Source organism: Lolium rigidum, chromosome 3, assembly GCF_022539505.1.
Source record: "Lolium rigidum isolate FL_2022 chromosome 3, APGP_CSIRO_Lrig_0.1, whole genome shotgun sequence".
NCBI classification, from domain to species: Eukaryota; Viridiplantae; Streptophyta; class Magnoliopsida; order Poales; family Poaceae; genus Lolium; species Lolium rigidum.
Genome location: NC_061510.1, coordinates 248,318,521 through 248,337,412, shown reverse-complemented (window position 1 = coordinate 248,337,412; position 18,892 = coordinate 248,318,521). Strand labels below are relative to the sequence as shown.

At 44.2% G+C, this 18,892-nt stretch overlaps 3 protein-coding genes across 3 annotated transcripts; 2 read left to right on the top strand and 1 right to left on the bottom strand.

Annotated features, from left to right (window-relative positions):
* Positions 1–836: 836 nt before the first annotated feature.
* LOC124703261 (NADH dehydrogenase [ubiquinone] iron-sulfur protein 1, mitochondrial-like) lies at positions 837–5,921 on the top strand. Its single transcript, XM_047235482.1, has 5 exons — positions 837–1,273; positions 1,581–1,827; positions 2,151–2,445; positions 2,862–3,236; positions 4,643–5,921. Exons 1-5 carry the CDS (start codon positions 856–858, stop codon positions 5,540–5,542), a joined length of 2,235 nt encoding a protein of 744 aa, XP_047091438.1. The 5' UTR covers positions 837–855; the 3' UTR covers positions 5,543–5,921.
* Positions 5,922–8,176: 2,255 nt separating this feature from the next.
* On the top strand, positions 8,177–9,138 carry LOC124703260. Its single transcript, XM_047235481.1, has 2 exons — positions 8,177–8,522; positions 8,642–9,138. Exons 1-2 carry the CDS (start codon positions 8,208–8,210, stop codon positions 8,813–8,815), a joined length of 489 nt encoding a protein of 162 aa, XP_047091437.1. The 5' UTR covers positions 8,177–8,207; the 3' UTR covers positions 8,816–9,138.
* LOC124703259 (phragmoplastin DRP1C-like) lies at positions 9,091–14,860 on the bottom strand (the record flags this gene model as incomplete). The annotated part of the gene is given in 16 exon segments (XM_047235480.1): positions 9,091–9,441; positions 9,681–9,820; positions 10,484–10,712; positions 10,832–10,882; positions 11,330–11,555; positions 11,702–11,772; positions 11,926–12,045; positions 12,129–12,323; positions 12,402–12,466; positions 12,607–12,697; positions 12,989–13,050; positions 13,141–13,191; positions 13,384–13,485; positions 14,350–14,454; positions 14,547–14,610; positions 14,709–14,860. Coding segments are annotated over 16 exon segments (1,842 nt in total). The 3' UTR covers positions 9,091–9,315.
* Positions 14,861–18,892: the final 4,032 nt, after the last annotated feature.

Sequence of the window (18,892 nt, the reverse complement as noted above, 5' to 3'; positions counted from 1 at the left end):
CCACTTTACAATTTTTCTGCAAATATATGCCACTTTACTGTAGGTATTTTTGCAATGTGCAGTAATCTTGAATTGAACATGAATTGATTAGTGGGACCCACCTACAGGTATGGCGTGGCAAAATCTAAGTAATTTCGTGAGATGGAAATATCTAAAAGAAATACAAATGTTTCTAAAAGAAAGGAAAAAAAAAGTCTATAACTCAGCCCAACCCGTTTATGTGAAGGAGGTTCCCCTATCGGAGCTCGTCCTTGCCAGAGGTTGACCGCGGTGCCCTGGAGGATCTCACATGTGTCCCACCGACTAGCCCTCCTCCGCGGCCGTGCCGCCCTGCCTGGGCTCTCTCACCTGGGCCCTGGCGGAGGTCACCTGCGCCGCCCCTTACCGGAGTTGAGGAAGGAGACGAATCCTGTAATATATGTTTTACTTATCCTTTAGAATATTTTGTCTTTCAAACGGGGTTTTGTCCACTCACCAAAACTAGCCCAGGCATGTGGATCCCACTATTCAGAAATGGTGTTAATCCATGTTTTAATTCGAGATTAGTGCACATTGCAAAAAATAGCAGAGTGAAGATTTTTTGCGAAAAATCGTAAAGTGGTATTCTACTAGTTTTCTAAATATTTTGCATAAATGTGGTTTTATGCTCGTGTATGCACCACGTCCATCCAGGCATCTCCACACCACACTGCACTCAGGTCCCGCTGCTCTTCCGACCCCACCTGTCACCGCAGCGGCCTCCACTCCCGAGAGACACCCCCATCTCCACCCACACCAGCCAAGCCAAGGGCACGAGGTCGGTCTCCCCCACCGCGCGATCCAAATCGCCTCGCCGCCGCCGCCGCCGCCGCCGCCATGGCCTTCCTCGCGCGGGCGCTGCGCCACTCCAAGCCCTACCTCTCGCCCCGCAACCCGTCCGTGGCCGCCTCCCGCCGCTGGATCTCCCCGACCGCGTCCGCGGGGTCGCCGGAGGCCGGCGCGGCCGTGGCGCCCGCCGACCCGGAGCTGCCGCCGCCGCGGGAGCCCGTCGGCGGCGCGCGCGTCGAGCTGCCCGCCAACCCGGACGACGTGCTCGAGGTCTTCGTCGACGGCCACGCCGTCAAGATCCCCAAGGGCTTCTCCGTGCTCCAGGCATGCGAGGTCGCCGGCGTCGACATCCCAAGGTTCTGCTACCACAGCAGACTCTCCATCGCCGGGAACTGCCGCATGTGCCTCGTCGAGGTCGAGAAGTCGCCCAAGCCCGTCGCTTCGTGCGCCATGCCTGCGCTACCAGGTCAGACTTTCTTTTTCGTTCCTGCCCATTTCATTACCTGGCAGGCCATGTTGTGGTCTGTTCTGCTTGTCCTGTGTGCATCAGTCTCTCAGATCCATTCAGCTCCTAGCCGTCTCACCAATCAACATTTTAGTAATCTTGCCTAGATTTGCGTCTAATCATTACTGCTTGTAGAAACTAGAAACATCAACCTAGCCAGTGATTGTTGATGTACCAAATGATTAGTCCAGTCCAGTCCAGTGTGTGTGTAATTTCTACTAAGAAATATGCGAGAGTTCCTAACCTTGGCAGCTCCTTCATGGATTAGGGATGAAGATCAAGACGAACACACCGATCGCAAAGAAGGCAAGGGAGGGCGTCATGGAGTTCCTGTTGATGAACCATCCGCTGGATTGCCCTATCTGCGACCAGGGCGGGGAGTGCGATCTCCAGGATCAGTCTATGGCCTTTGGGTCTGACCGCGGCCGTTTCACCGATATGAAGCGCTCGGTCGTCGATAAGAATCTGGGCCCCTTGGTCAAGACCGTGATGACCCGTTGCATCCAGTGTACAAGGTAATTTCATGGCTATCTTTTTCTCAGTGCTTTCATGTGCTTCATTTTTTTAGCATTATAGGTTTAAGAGCTTATTGTTAAAACGTACTAAAGTTTAAACTGTTGTAACCGACCATTCCTTCTAACTTATTTACATGCATCAATGTGGCCATTTTGCTGGTTCTTAGTTTGTGCTGTCGTTGTGCAGTCGCTTGTTTTTCCCTGTATCTTTTCTTGTTACAGTAACACATATGTCGAAAATGGGTTTAGCTTGTGCAAGCTTTCAGTTTTTTTTTTTCTACCTTTGCCTGGTATGTAATTTTCGAATTTCTCGTATATTACAGGTGTGTCAGGTTTGCATCCGAGGTTGCTGGTGTTCAAGACCTGGGTATGTTAGGCCGTGGGAGTGGCGAAGAAATTGGAACATATGTGGAGAAGCTCATGACAAGCGAACTATCTGGAAATGTTATCGATATCTGCCCTGTTGGAGCTCTTACATCCAAGCCATTTGCATTTAAAGCTAGGAACTGGGAGCTCAAGGGCACTGAGACTATTGATGTCACCGATGCAGTAGGTTCAAACATAAGAGTTGATAGCAGAGGTCCTGAAGTTATGCGCATTGTTCCACGCATCAATGAGGTTCGCTTGCCTGATCCTGTTGCAATTTTTTTACTTTGTTTTCTGTGATTATTTTGGGTGACATGGGCATGCTGTCTGGTACTTCATCAACAGTGTTATGATCCCCCATAATATCTGTCAAGCCTGTTGTAAAAGTTCACCTAGCACGTGTAGACTGCATGTAGGCACTGAGCACCACCCTGCTACCTTCCCTGCCATTGGCTAGCCATTAGCCGGCAACTAGGTGCTATGCGCTATTGTACCGCTCTTCTAGTGCCTGTTCTTTTGAGCGTCATGGTGGTCGCATGAACCTTTGGTACATAACATGAATTATCTCCAGCAGCTTGTTGGGTGAACCTTCACTACATAACCTGCTTTTTAGTGAGCCATGAAAATGAATACCTGATTTAGCTTCCTCCTTTTTTTAATACTTGCAGGATATCAACGAGGAGTGGATATCTGACAAAACTCGGTTTTGTTATGATGGTCTGAAGAGGCAAAGACTAAATGATCCTATGATCCGTGGTTCTGATGGCAGGTTTAAGGCAGTGACATGGCGTGATGCTATGGCGGTTGTTGCTGAGGTTTTGAACCAAGTTAAACCAGAAGAAATTACTGGAGTCGCTGGCAAACTTTCTGATGCAGAATCCATGATGGCATTGAAAGATTTTGTCAACAAAATGGGTTCAGATAAGGTGCTCTGTGAGGGAAATGGTCCTAACCCACCAGCAGATCTTCGGTCAAACTACCTAATGAATACTAGCATTGCTGGGCTTGAGAAAGCTGATGTCTTCCTTTTGGTTGGTACACAGGTAGGATTTTTTTCTTGCTCATAACTATTATGTACCGTTCAGTTTCTTGATTGTTTTTCATATCTAACAGTATGCTCTGTTTTGTAATCACTTGGCCTTAGTTTGACATTCTAGTGGTGTATAACTGCAGTTTTATTTTGTTTCTCGTAAATATGCTAACTGGTTGAAAGCATCTTTTCTAGAGCCATAGCATAAAACTCTTGATAGAATTTGTAGAAGAACCTGTAGCTGAAACATCTTACTCTGCTTTGTAATCACCTGGCCTTAGTTTGGCATTCTAGTGGTGTATAACTGCAGTTTTATTTTGTTTCTCGTAAATATGCTAACTGGTTGAAAGCATCTTTTCTAGAGCCATAGCATAAAACTCTTGCTACAATTTGTAGAAGACCCTGTAGCTGAAACATCTTACATCACAGAATGATAGAATACATGAAGTGCAAGGTACTCCCTCCGATCCAAAAAAAAAGGCGCATAAATTTTCTAGAATTTTTCCTCAAAGGAAGGCCCAGATCTGGTTTGGCTCTGATTTTTCCGAAACTACCCTCATTTGCATGTACAGTAGTCGCCCCTGTGACCCAGTCCATCTTCTTTATACCGAGAAACAAGGTACTCTGGATGTTCTGATAGGGGTAGTATGGGAAAATAATATCTGGTGTCAGCTCACCTTGGTCGACGTGCTGGGACATATGCGCCCTGTTTTTAGGACTAGAGGGAAGTAGTCTTTAATTATATGTTCTTGCCTGTTGGCATTTTTTTTTCTTTTGCAATTGCTATGCATTACACCTACCCCATTTGAAAATATAAGGCGTAGTTTCTTTCATTCAGGTAAGTATTTGACCAAGAGTTGCCTTGTTAATATTTGGTTTATGTGCCATGAAATTGGTGGTCACTAAATTATTTTTTAGAAGTACTTATGAATGTGATTTTGTATCACATAGACCACATATTAACTAAGCAATTCTTGGCCAAACTGTTGTCCTAATGAAACAAAGCATGCTTTATATATTTTGAAATGGAAAGACTACATATGATACAGTATCAATTTTTATCAGCTGATGTTTCTAAAGAAACCCAGTTACTTCCTTTGACTTCAAGCGTATTGAGACAGTGAATTGCCAGAAATATACTACTACCTCTGTCCAAAAATAGGCGTCTTAGTTTTGTCTAGATACATATGTATCTAGACACACTTTAGTTATAGATACACCCGCATCTAGAAAAAGTTGAGACACCTATTTTTAGACGTAGGGAGTAATATATTTGCCAGGAAGCTCCATATCTATCTTGTTAGACCAAAGGAATTAAAATGTGCTATTTCTGGTTACCCTTTCTTTTCATTCACATTCTGCAGATAATTTATTTCATTGTGGATAACAGTAACGCCCTTTTTTTGTGCCATAAAACAGCCTAGAGTTGAAGCTGCTATAGTCAATGCAAGGATTCAGAAGACTGTTAGAGCAACACAAGCAAAGGTGGGCTACATTGGTGCTCCAGCAGACTTCAACTATGACCATCAACATCTTGGCACTGGGCCTGAGACCCTTGTTGAGATCGCTGAGGGCCGGCATCCTTTCTGTTCAGTACTGAAGTCTGCAAAGAATCCTGTCATCATCGCTGGAGCTGGATTATTTGAACGGGAAGACCACGGTGCTGTGTTCTCAACAATTGAAACTGTGGCGAAGAAGTTCAATGTGACGAGACCAGACTGGAACGGCCTTAATGTTCTATTGCTCCACGCTGCACAGGCAGCAGCTCTTGATCTGGGCCTCGTTGCTAATCCTACCGAGAGCGTCAAGTCTGCAAAGTTTCTTTACCTGATGGGAGCTGATGATGTGAACTTGGACAACCTTCCAGAGGATGCCTTTGTCGTCTACCAGGGACACCATGGTGACAAGGCTGTCTACAGGGCCAATGTTATCCTGCCGTCTTCAGCATTCAGCGAGAAGGAAGGAACCTACGAGAACACCGAGGGATGCACACAGTGGACCATCCCAGCAGTTCCTACAGTTGGCGATGCTAGGGATGACTGGAAGATCATCCGTGCTCTGTCCGAGGTTGCCGGGGCTCCACTGCCTTACGACAGCGTCGCAGGTGTGAGGAACCGCATCAGTATGGTTGCCCCAAACCTTGTACATGTGGATGAGAGGGAGCCATCCACCATCTCTGCCGAGGTGAAGCCTGCGGTAAAGCAGCAAGTGAGCTCGACTCCATTTAAAACCGTTGTGGAGAACTTCTATATGACCGATGCGATTACACGAGCCTCAAAGATCATGGGTCAGTGCAGCGCAGCCTTGTTGAAGAAGTGAGATGTACTCTACGTCTAAACATTGGCAGGCGAGATTTTAGTTGCTTTTCTGTTTTTGCTCCGAACTTCACCCGGTTGTTGTTTGGCCTGGTTCGGAGGTTGGAGTGTAATTTGGACTGCCTCTGGATCTGAAGAGCAGCAGAACTTATAAAAGCAGTGCATTTCTGTAACGTGTTGTGAGAAGCAGAGCATACTTAATAAGCTTGTTGTCCTCTTGAATTAGCCACAAGCAATAATTTTGTTGTATTTCTTGGGTTTGTCCCGCTCGTTTTCCGGTTCCTGGAAAGCAGGCAAATGTAGCTGTATGTGCAAATTAAGGTATACTCGGTTTCATCATTCACTTGTGTGTTGAATACTTGAATGGACCATAGTTCTGAACCTCTCAAGTTCTTTTTTTTTAATCTTCATGTTGTAGTATTTTCTGTTGATTGGTTTTTGTAACTTGATGTTGCTGATAAACACCGTGTTAGCTCATGTCAGTGCACAGTAATGTCGTTAGCTAACTCTTAGCTATATCTCTATGTCACCTAGAGATGGCACATCTGACGCTGCTGAAACTGAATTTTTCTAGCGGATTTACGGGTTCGGGCTGCCGGAACTGAATTTTTCAGCGGATTTACAGGTTTGGGCTGAAAGCGGCGCAGAACGGAGCCTGAATAGGTGAGCTGGCCCGTAAAATTTTCTCGGGGGCTCGGGGGCTCGAGAAACACGAGCGTCACCCCGTATAAATACAGGCCACGGAGGGGAGGGGAGCAGGGTTTCAAAACCCTACTCCCGCCACCGTGTCCGCTTCCTTCGCCGCGCACACGGTTGGAGCAATCGCGGAGTCGCCGCCGCATGCCTAGCGTGGGCAGCGGTGGAGTGGAGGTGGGCGGATTGGCAGGAACAACTCGCCCCCCCCCCCCCCGCGTCTTCCACTCCGAGGTCGAGCGGCGGAAGTAGAACGGCTCGAAAGGCGCCGGGACCAACGGGGGCTGACGCCACCGGGAGAATTCGCCCTCTACGCCAATAGCGGCGAGGGGTCTTCCTCCGGCGCGTTCGACCATGCGCTAGCGCCGCCACTCGTCGGCAACAGCGAGGAGGAGGAGGTGCCGGTGCGCACCATCCTCCATTCGGGGGACTACGTCCTCAATGACAAGGAGGCGACGATGATCCAGCAAGTCTCCGTCATCTCGGAGGCCGAGACGCGGCGGAAGTTGTCCGTGTCGTGCGCGCTTACGAGGCGGTGCAGAAGGAGGCGGCCGTCCGTCGCGTGAAGCAGGAGGTCGTCGACCTCGACTCGGAGTAGGCCGCCGATGGCGTAGTCCGTCGCCACACGTACAGTAGGTTGCCGCCGGGCGAAATTAGTTAAGTTTAGGAGCTGGTCGCCGATGACCACCTCAAATGTAGTCTCTTTTGCGATCGAAACTATCGAAATATGCAACTACTATGTTTGAATTTTGATTGGATAACGGCTTCCATTTCCCCCCTCCCCAGCTCTCGCGAGTGAACAGTACTTTTGAGAGTCGCTCTCTCTCTGCCGGCTCCCCTCTCCCTCTCCTCCGGGGGCCTCGCCGGCCGGAGTGATTGGGAGAGGGGAGCCGGCCCCCTCTGTACATAGTAGTGTAGTTTTTCTTCCCGTAGTGGAGTTTGGCGAGATGCCGGTGGAGATCTGGTGGCCGACGCTTGCGGGCAGTGCTCGGCGGCCGGTGGTGGTGCGGCTTCTGCTTGTAGAGCTCCAAAGGGCGGAGACGGAAGTGAGCAGCAGCAACCCCTCACCCTCCACGAAGAATATGCTCGGAACTGCTCCAGAGCTGCAAGATCTGGATGGCTCTGATGCTGTTCTTGCCGCCATGGAGGCGGTCGGAGCGGTTCGTCTTGAGATCTATCTGGATCTTGCAGGATCTGGAGCGAGCAGGGAAGATCCTTCTGCAACGCCGGAGAGCCTCTGTGCTCTCGTCCAAGGAGTTCATCAGCGGAGGACTGATGCCGGCGGCCAACACCGTCCTGCCTCTGCATCTCATGGTCGAAGGGCGACCCTCCTCAATCTCTACTTCCCAGGGACCAAGAAGTCCGAGGGGAAGATCTATAGCTTCCGCCACGACGCCGGACCAAGTGGTTCGTCCCCGTCGCCGGTGTCCGTTCGGTGGCGGAGGAACTCGTCGGCGACTTCCAGACGCGGTGCCAAGCTCAGAGGACTTGATTGCTTTTCTCAGTTTCTTTCCGAGATCCTTTTTGTAAAAGTTCTGTCCTTATCCAGAAATCCCCTGATCTGTAGGGGCTTTTTTGCAAAATGTAACCACCGCTTTGGTAATACCAGTATCTTCTAGGGTCTTTGGACCCTATCCCTGTTCAAAAAAAAATATGTTTGAATTTCACTTTTAAACTTGTTTGCGATGATCTGTTTACTGGCAAAATTTGAATTCGCGTTTTTTCAGTTCCGAATACTGGTGTTGTTCTGCGCCACCTCCTAAACCACCCGTATTTCGTTTTTCGGGAGATTGAACTTCGTTTTTTCAGTTCCGAAAAATAAAAGTTATGCTAGAGCAGACAGACCTTCCCGAACTTCTAACCTTGAGAATCGAGAGAATCCACACAGTGCCATAGTAGCATCCCGTAAGAATAGCACCAAACGCTGGCACCGCGCCTTATCCTCCAACGGACACTCATCACACGGTAGGGCGAGCATGGCCACTGCCACGGCTGTCTCCCCGTCGCTGTCCCTCCGCCCGTGCCTCCCGCAGCGCCAGCACCACCTCAACCGCGCGCTCCCGCGCTTACCTCTCCAGCAGCGGCCGCGCAGCCTGACCGCCGGCGACCGGTGGGCGTGCGGCGCCAGGAGGCGGGTACGGTACGAGGAAGAGGACGAAGACGACGAGGAGGAGTACGGGCACAACGAGGAGATGGCGCGGCTGGAGGCGTACAGCGAGGGCGCGCGCGGCCAGGCCCTCCTGGTGAATGCCGCCGTCGACGGCGAGCTGGAGGTCGTGCTCGTCTTCAAGGTATCATCCACCAGCACACGCCCACAATGACACAAAAAAAAATCGTGGTTCACGCGCCCCCCGCCGTGCTTCTCCCCGGAGTGCATTCCTTACGGACGCCAGTCGTTACTGTGTCGCAGGGCTTCTCGTCGAGCTTGAGCGGGAGGACGGCGCCGGACCCAGCCATGAGCGTGCTCCCGGAGAGGGCGGTAATACAGTCGGTGGATGTGGTGGAGGGGCCATTTGACCCCAGCAACATCGAGTATATCGAGAAGGATGTGCCATGGGAAGAGTTCAAGAGCCGCCTTCAATAGCAAAATACAAGAACTGTAGACATGTCTGTGGGGAATAGCAAAATACAAGTTCGATTCACTTTGGGATCAATGAATGAAACGGCCAATGTACTCTCAAATGGCCTAGAGAAAGATTTGGCCATGGTAAGACTTAAAACAGAACTTGTAGAATGTAGACTCAATCTTTTCTGTCGTTAGAATAGCAAAATAGGTAAAGGTTTGTTTGGGTATCAAAGTGTGAAACCAACCGTATAAACTATCAAATGACCAACACTGGATCGTGCCAAAGGATCAAGTGAACAAAGAATACATCTGTATTAATATTAATATAGATATGAATCATACATGAGGCCAAAGGATGGCCAAAGGAGTAAGTAACGGTGTCCATGTCTCCATCAGCAACAAAACACTCTGCAAGAAAGCCCGTGTACAAAAGCATCCGATGTAGGCGCATATGCATGACGAATGAAGCATTTCTACTAAATCAGATCAATCTGTTCCCGCCACGACTTCCCAACAGATCATTTCCACGCAACCGAGTCGATCTCGTTCCTCGCAGATTTGTACAGCTCGAGCTTCTTGACAAGAGAATCCCTCTTCTCCATCAAACCAGGATCTTCGTCCAACATCGCGCTCAGCTGCTTCTTCTGCGTTACGGAAGCAAAAAAAGAAAAAGAGAGATGCTTCAGTGCACTATCCAGGTTGTTGTACTTGTGAAGTTGGATGGAAATTTTCATTTAGTCACTGATCTAGTGGGCAGGTAAATTAAAGTGTAAGGTCAAGTACAAATGATGAATGATACTATGTACAGTAAATTCGGCTATTGATCAAACCTTTTTTGGTAGGTGTGTGCTAAATAAATTCGGTAAGTGATTTGCAAACATACCTCTTTGCTTCCCACATGAGCATAGAAACGGTTCAGCAAGTTTCTTTTTGCCTCCTTCACTTGACAATGTACAACGGCTTTCGGAATCGTGTTTCTCAATGTATCGCAAACCATGCCAATGTAAGATGATACATTTGACCCTGGAAAAAAAAAGTGTGATGGCATCATTAGTATTGATATTGTACATTGTTATCAACTATATTAACATGGGTGTTTTTTCATCAAACATTCACAGGTTGTCAATATCCTAACATGTAACTAGCTATTGATAGTCAGCAAAAACTTATTGACAATGACATCAACAATGCAGAAGAGATACCCTAAGCCCTAAGGTTCTAGAGCACGAATTGCATGAGCATACAGCAAAAAGGTTGATCAGTAGTTCGCCTCTTTCGCTATTACGTTTGAAAACAATTGTCTATCGAGATAACCAAGAGTAAATAATGGTCAGGAACCAAGAGAAGTGTAATGTGGCTGCAGCATGACCTTTAGGAGTATAGATATAGTGAAACATAGCTGGAGCTCAATAATTCCAATAACCTCAAGAGTTGCAAATACAAATGTTGGTATAAAGCACAGTTTGGAAGGCAGAACTTCACATGAAAAAGGAAAATTTAAAATAATGCAAACAGGGCATAAAGGAGGATGTACCACCAGCTATAGTAACTGGTTGTCTGGGTAATGATGACAAATTGGTTGACAACAACTTGTTTGGTCTGTTATTCGAGGACTTTATTGCCCCATCAGTAGGTCCTAAAATAGTTGCCCTATAGTCCATTTAATGGAACAAATGGTTAACTTACCAATTCTTCTGAGATGGTTGTCCTGGTATCTGTCGTTGGCTGGAGTGTTATTGTTAGCCCCTTTATCTGGTTCAGTGGGAAGTTTCCGGAAGAATTCAACTGTTAGGTAACTGGCTTCCATGTCAACTAGACGAATAACAGTCTTTCTGCCATCCTCACGGAATCTTTCCAGGCTTTCATTGGCTGCAGCAGCTATATCTGATTGAAGCGTTGGGAAACGTTTCAATTCCTGGCACAAATCAAAGGTAGCCATGATATATAAGAAACAAGAAACTGTGAAACTGTGAAACAGGAGTTATGTCTGGTGATAATCTGTAACCGTAACCAAAATTGAAAAGTAGCACTCACCTCTGTTGCTGCAATCGATCTCCGGACAAGCTCCTTCAATACCAAATGGACCTGTAAATGATGAGACCATGAGAGATTGCAGATAGCGAAGAAAATCATATCTGTATGGTATGAAAAATGCACCCAGACAAGCATTGCTATCAGATCTTTGTGAAGAATGAGCTCCATTCACTTACTAGAGCATCCTATGTTCAGAAGATAACGGTCTCCTACTATGTATCTTCACATATGACATTGTACATGACATTTTTTAATTTAAGACGCATGTGTAGTTCAAATGTCCCTACTGATTGAGCAAGACAGTGGGCAAGGATGACGGTTGCCAGAAGTTTCTTATAGTCTAGCAATATCCCTAGTTAACTTTATGTGGCTAAAATCTCGATTGGATGGATGGTAGTTAATTTCATATGTTTATATGTCAGTTACTGAAACATGAGACAGTTTCTTCAACATTAAGGTAAAAAAGCCTCAAGAAGAGCAATGGATGAATAGTTGTACCGCATCAACTGAAGCTTCAGCTGGACCCCTAAAGTAGCTGAGTGAACTATCGATAAGTCTTCTGTAACCTTGCTCAGGGGCAATCAAATGGGGCTGGTAACCATCAGCTTCAGAAATGACTTTTCGAACATTTTGCAATGAAAGATGTTTATCGAATGGAAGCTTTTTCAGTGCTGCAGGCAATTGATGGTCAAAGACACCATAAATGCGATCTCCACCTGGTCGGCTGGTAACAGTGAACAGTGAAAGGTAAATTATCAAAAGTGTTATACCAAATGAAAAGAAAAGCATGCTTGCATTTTCTACACAATATATCGCATAATTATGGAAGGGAAAAAACACATCAACAGAAGGGACAGTTAAACATCTTACCCGCCATCTAAGTGCTCTTTGAAAACACGGTCAAATGCACGACACATGTCCAATATCGTATACAGTTGCGCCTGTCAATTATGTTAAATGTACAAGAATATGTTATACAAATGTTGTTTGGGAATATAGAATAATTTATGGTGCCATTACCAATACTGCAAATGATTCTAAACTATGGCACAAAATATACTGTTTAGTTTGTTATGGGAGGAAGTATTACTTACCCCAGCATCACCTCCAATTGGCCTACCAAGTCGATCCAATTCAGCTTCAATTTCATCGACTGTCTTGTTAATCATTGCTATAATACTTGGAATTTTCGCTTTGATTACGGCCTCTAAATGCTGGATAAATAAATGGAAGCACATTGGCATTCAGTTTATGAAAATTTTAGGCAAAATAAACTACCAGAGCAGAATGCCCTAACCTCTGACAGAAGCTTAGCAAGATACTCGGCACCCATTTTATGTGCCAAGTGACCATAATCAGGACTACTTTGAAAGTACTCTTGTTCTTTGCGACGTGCTGCAAGCATGTCAACACTTTTGTTGATATCAGCCTGTGAACGGTTGACAACACCCACCCAGGGGTGCTGCAGGCGATACGACCTCCCTTCAAGTACCTAGGATGCATGAAGATAGGAAGTTTTAAGTGCTATGCCCACAGAGGGTAAGTCCATCACAAGTGCAGAATCACATACATCAACAGCGTTGGTACCCTTGTCCATCAGATCAAGTTTGGTCACGACTCCAAAGGTCCTGTCACCTTACAAATGAAAAAGAATGTCAAAAGAAAGAAAAGAAACTTGCGAGACTAATGTGACATGATAACAAAAATGGTGTATTTATAATTCGTGTTTTACACAAGGGATTGAAATATTGCAGTGAACAAAAATCGAACTGCACCTGAAGGATCAACTTCCTTAGCAAGCTTGATGGCATCTGATGTTGCTATATCTTGGTTTGCTGGAGAGATGGCCAATATGATAGAGTTTGGCTGAAGTTTACAAACAACGAAAAGTAAATCATCTCCGCCCATATAAATAAAATAGGACTCCCAATATAAATAGTATATAGCAAGAAGACAAGAATGATGAACAAAATTAAGACTGATTCTAAATTTATTATACAAACCCCCGAAGGAAGGAAAATGGCTACACAATACTATTAGGCTAAAATGGAGTAATGCTGGGAACTGGCATAGCATGGCAGGGAATATTCATGAAGTAAATGTAGCTTAAATAAACATGACATTAGCAATATCAAACCACAACTATGATTATTTTACCTTGTCAACATAAGACCGGACCATGTTTTCAATATCCTGGACAATAGACTCTGGCTGCCCCTCTGTAGTTGCAGTTACGATAGTTAGGTAATAATACAATAAAGAAGAGTATGCTAACCAAAGCAGAAATGCTAGGTCAATAGAGACATTACCTACTGCAACCTTTGTCAGTCCAGGAAGATCGATAAGTGTCAAGTTAACAACTGCAGATAGAAGTTTGCCAAATTAAACTAGCTCAAATGGTAAAGTATAATAAGGAGCATATATCTAGTCAGCATTTAGAAATCTTTAGGAATATGGGCAACATAGTGCAGCATAAAAAAAATCTTCAGTTATAAATTGAAAAGTGAGCACTAAGATACATCTCAAAAATCTAAACAAATACCAGGACTTACCATGTGGAGAATATATACTCAACTGGATAGGCTTATTTGATATTGCTTTTGATTTTCCAGTAATGCGATCAGTGTGATCGGAAATCTCTTGCCTAACAGCAGCTGCATTAAAGGTTTTAACAGAAGTTTAACTTAACATCACCATAATACAAACGAATAAAAGAGCAGATCAGTAATCATATCTCCTTTGATGCCTTACACTCTAACAATAAATAAATAAATAAATAAATAGAAAGCATCGAGATTATCATGCTAATTAAAGTGAACAGCCCATAAGTTCATGGTTCTAAAAGAAGAGCTGAACTCATTCAGTTGTGTGCCACAAATAACTAAGTTTGCTGCTTGAGGAGAACTAACATTACGAGATGCTACTATTGGTGGTTACCTATTGCCATATTGCATGGAGCTTCAAAGTATTCAAAATTTGTGCATGATTCTTACATGTGTTCTGGTGTTGTACAGTACTATAGACTCTACTTTGGTTGCTGAATACTCTAGCACAGCGTCAAAATACAACACTTAACGAACACATGCTTGTCATTGGCAAATATCACACAAGTGAGAACATGAATTTCACGCTGTATGAAGATATTTAATCATGTGGAAAATTAATTGAAAGCTGGTTTCAATTGAACGACAAGGCAACAGAAGGGAGTCTCTATGACATTTTGCCCATCTATATATACAAAAGTTGGATATCTTGATATAATAACCGTGACCATATGTTTGATATTAGGGCAGTGTTTACGCTAATTGTATAGTTCTTCATAGATTGATAGATCACGTAGTGGAAGTACTTGGGTGCACCGAATATAATTAGGGGATGCAGGATGTTTTCTAATAGGTATCTCCTCTGGGTCAGTTTTGGCTGCGATAGAAAGCATCTTTCCACACAACACTAGCTCTAATAACTGGGACTGAAGAAATCAAAGCAGGCTGCTGGGCTGCAAGCGCAAAAGGAGTTACCAAAGTCGGTGAACCGCTTGCGCGGGAGGTGGAGGAACTCGGCGTACTCCGTCCCGCCCTCCGTCTTGTGGAGCTGTAGCACCAGCGGCATCCTCGTCACAATTCCTGATCAGACCCAGGAGGACGCGAATTAGTGACTGACGACCGAGAGTCGATCCACAATATTCAAAAAGTTGGCAATCCATCGACGGGGTTACCAGATCCACGAGGCAGGAAGTCCCTCCCGACAATGCTCTCGAGCACGGACGACTTCCCGGAACTCTGTTGGCAGCAGAAAACGCGGTCAGCGGGCGAGCGGCTGGGCGGCCAGATCTGGGCGCGGGGGCAGGCGGATCTGGGAGGCAAGTGGCGGCGCGTACCTGGCCTCCGACGACGGCGACGGAGGGGAGCGAGTCCCAGAGGGAGCCCCCGCCGCCGCCGCCGCCGCCCCCGTAGTCGCCGAGCACGGTGCAGGCCTGCTGGATCCGGTTCACCAGCCCGATCAGGCTCCCCATCGTCGCCATCTCGGGCGCGCCCGCGGCGGCGTGTGAGGTTCGCGCGGTCGCCGGCGGCGGGCGGGAGTGGGAGGACGCGCGCGGTGGCGGTGGAGGTTGGGATCTGCCGGAGTGAGAAACGATGAGAAATCGGAGAAAATGGCAGCTTAAGGATTTTAAAAGCGAAGGTGTATGTAGATGTAGCTTTGGTCGGGAGCAGGAGCTGGGTGAACCGGGCGTTGCAGGCTTGCAGCGCCGGCGTGGGCCCGGGAAGGCGAGCTGGGGTGGCTGCAAGTGGGCCCAGAGAGTACGTGGCATTTGCTGCGTGTCCACGGATTTGGGTGGACCGGGACCATGGAGCCGGAGCCGTTGGATCCCATCAGCTTCGTATCGCTTCCAGCTCCGTGCGACATGGCTGGGAGTGGGACCATTTCGGGTGCGCGACGCGTGAGCACCACTTTATTACCTCCGAGACTCGATTGCCGCACCTCGCGTTTGAAATGGACGGTGGGGATGGAGAGACACGGATGAAGCCAGCAGTGCTTTCAAATTTGGAAGCTACACATCATTAAACTAACCCTTCATTTCAAAAATATGACCATTTAACTTTTTAATAAATAATAATATATTTTTATTCTCTTCGTGTGGTTACAAATGTTGAATTACTTGTTTGAAGATTATATAGTACTTGGTTGTTCTCAAGATTCATTTTCTCCTATTATATTTGGTAGGCCTTTCTTACATATTCTCGTTGCTGAAATTAATTAACCTCAGCAAAAAGTGTTGTTTATTAAATATGTTGATGAAAAGTTAGACTTTAATTTGTCTAACTTTACTGATAAACATTTAAAAAAATCATTTGTTACATATGAAGTGGAAGCTCTTGCTTATCTAGCTGATGCTTCATCGAACGCGATGGAGCGCGATGGAGCGATATATACTTAACCAAGATGAACCATTTACTAATGAAGAAAGAGAAAAGCTTTAGAACAAGAACTATCTTAACAAACTCCTATGTTGCAATTACTAGCCGAAGGTACGTGCTTTGTACGTGGCATTCTATGATAAGAATCAAAATATTTAGAAAATATTATATTTTCTTTGTCTAAAAAAATGCTGCAAATTTATGCAAGTATGATGTATCTGAAAATGCAGTTTTGAACATGGGAGCATATGCTTCTGCTATCGACATTATATGCACGCACGCTGAGTTTCGTGGAAATTGAAAAAAAAATTGTGTCATGTATAAAAAAGATAAAGAAATGTATCGTGAAAAGATCTTTTTAAGCATCAAATTTTGTATTTTTTGCACATGATACAAAAAAATGTCTGTTTTCGGCGACATGACTTTATGAGCACATAGAATGTCGATATGCATGCGTCAATTTTTCATTCGATTTTTTTTTTACATTTTAAACTGCATTTAGAACTTATTTCAAAAATCGGGAGCATATGATCCCGGGCGCAAAAATGCCTTGCCTTGATGTATCATTATTTATTGTGTAGATACAAATAATTTTGGATAAATTTGTTTGAAATCTGTTTCGGGTGGAGGGAGTATCGGAATAATGGAAGATAAATAGCACCCGCTGAATTCGTTCTAGAAAGCACCTCTATTTGATCAGGCGGTATTTGACACTTTGCCAGGAATATTATGGACGTTTCTTGCTAAAATTGTACCCTATTTTGTTGAAGAGTTGGCTGGATTTTCAAAATTTGTCATGCAGACATACACTTGCTACCTTTGGAAGGACCAGAGCTACCGAGTGATTTCTTAAAAAAAAACTCAATTGCTGCCCTAAATGTTTTTTTTTTGCGAAATTTTGTACAATCAAAGACGCTCACACAAACGTGCACACACTCATCCCTATGAAACGCACGCACGCACACCCTACCCCTATGAGCACCTCCAAGAGACTGCGTCGAAGAACTGATCCGGTGGGTCTTGAGATTGACGAAGTCACCATAGACGCCTGATATAGTTTAATTTCTCTAACTTTACCGATAAACATTTAAAAAAACTATTTTTTAAATATGAAGTGGAAGCTCTTGCTTATCTAGATGTTCCTTCATCGGACGCAATGGAGCAATATATACTTAACCAAGATGAACCATTTACTAATGAAGAAAGGGAAAAGCTTTAGAACAAGAACTATCTTAACAACCTCATATGCTGCAATTAAATATTCCACATGATGATGTAGGAGAGTTGCATCCACCTACAGAGGATCCTAGCTTTGAACTTAAGGATTTGCATGATGGTATGAAATATGTATACCTTCATGAAAAGAATATATCTCGTGTTATTATTAGTCCTAACCTTTCAACCAAAGAAGAACATAGTTATTTGGTGTAGTACGCGCTCATAGACCAACAATTGGTTATTCTCTTGATGATTGTGAAAGTTATAAACCTAGCTTTATGTATGCATAAAATTAATTTGAAGCAAGATGCAAAGCTATTGTTGATTATCAACATTGTCTTCATCCAAAAAAAAAGTAAGGAAACAAGTAATTAAACTCATATAAGCGGGTACTATGTATCACATAATATCGGTTAGCCATGTTCATTGTGTACCTAAGAAAAGTGAGATTACTGTTGTTCTCAATGATGAAAATAAAATGTGTAGCTCAACCTATTGTTACTAGTTATAGAATATACATTGATTTCAGAAAACTAAACAAAGACCTGCAACAACAATTAGAGCTTGGGGGAGTTTCACCTAGTATTTTATGTCTTTTAGTTTTATCATATTGCATCTAGTTATTGTTTTAGTATGCGAGTGCTTATCTTTTATCTATCTTTTATCTTAGTTTATGCAAAGCTGATCTATCTTGTATCCTTGGCTGAGTGGTTTACAATAAAAAAAAATAAGTATGTTGCCATCCATGGTTCCATTAGTTGGAAATTTATGGGTAACACTCATGTACATGATCACTCCATGTTTGGAAGTTTCAATAACACTTTGCCTTGACATAAATTATGTTAGACAAACATATATTTAATAAAAATAAAATAAAGGTAGAATAAATGAATGGATCAATAAAGCCATGCATGATAAACGTTAAAACTGGATTTTAAAGGAGATATGTGGTATTCTATGATTAAAAAAACTAGGAAGAGAGATGCTAACAAGGGGACATGAGATACTCTTGTTATGTTTAGTAACCAAAGGGTAAATTGACATTATTGATCTTTCAATACATATGATCTATTGGAAAGTGATTGAATGGAAGGCACGCGACAATTCGGCTAGCCATGGAATGAGAAAGTAAAATAGTGGGAGAGTATATGACTTGATTGAAACATTCATAAATAAATTGTATGATGGGGATATTAATAAACGGGACTATTCTCTGATACCATGTTCTATGGTGAAAGTGTTCAACTGTTCAAGAAAAATACTCGGGCATATGGTTGAACTCCATGTCTATCTTGTTCTCGCTATTCTCTTCTTCTAGTTGGTTGTCCTATGAGAGTTTATATGTTTTGCAAAGTCATTAACAACTAGTACTAAAAGTTAAGGTGAAAGTAGAGATGATTCAATTTTCAACATGCAATGGTTTCTCTATTTCAGAAGTGAAATATAGTTGCTAGAGCTTCTATATATGTGGTCATCATTTGGATGGCTCTTAGTTTGTAAATCTTCTAGGTGATTTGAACATGCATAAATTGATGATTCTCGTATTTCTTTTATCGACCATAAGCTCATGGACGCATGCTATGATCTATTCGCTTAATTGCCCGAGGACGAGTAAAGGTTTAAACTAGGGGGAGTTAATACATGCATTTTGTATCATCATAACATCTACATATAGGACTAGTTTATATTGTTATTTGCATTGATATATCATTATTTGTACCAATGTTCAAAAAATCGTCCGACATACCGATTTATCATGAATCGGCTGGTAAACGATAAGATTTCCGGCATATCGGTTGATTTACTGGCGGAACTGATATTTCGGTCCATTTTTAATCTGATAGCCGATATTTTGCCTTTATTTTCGTCTGATGGCCGATATTTCGGCTACCCATGCCCATTTGGCCATCGAGTGTCTCTTGACCCC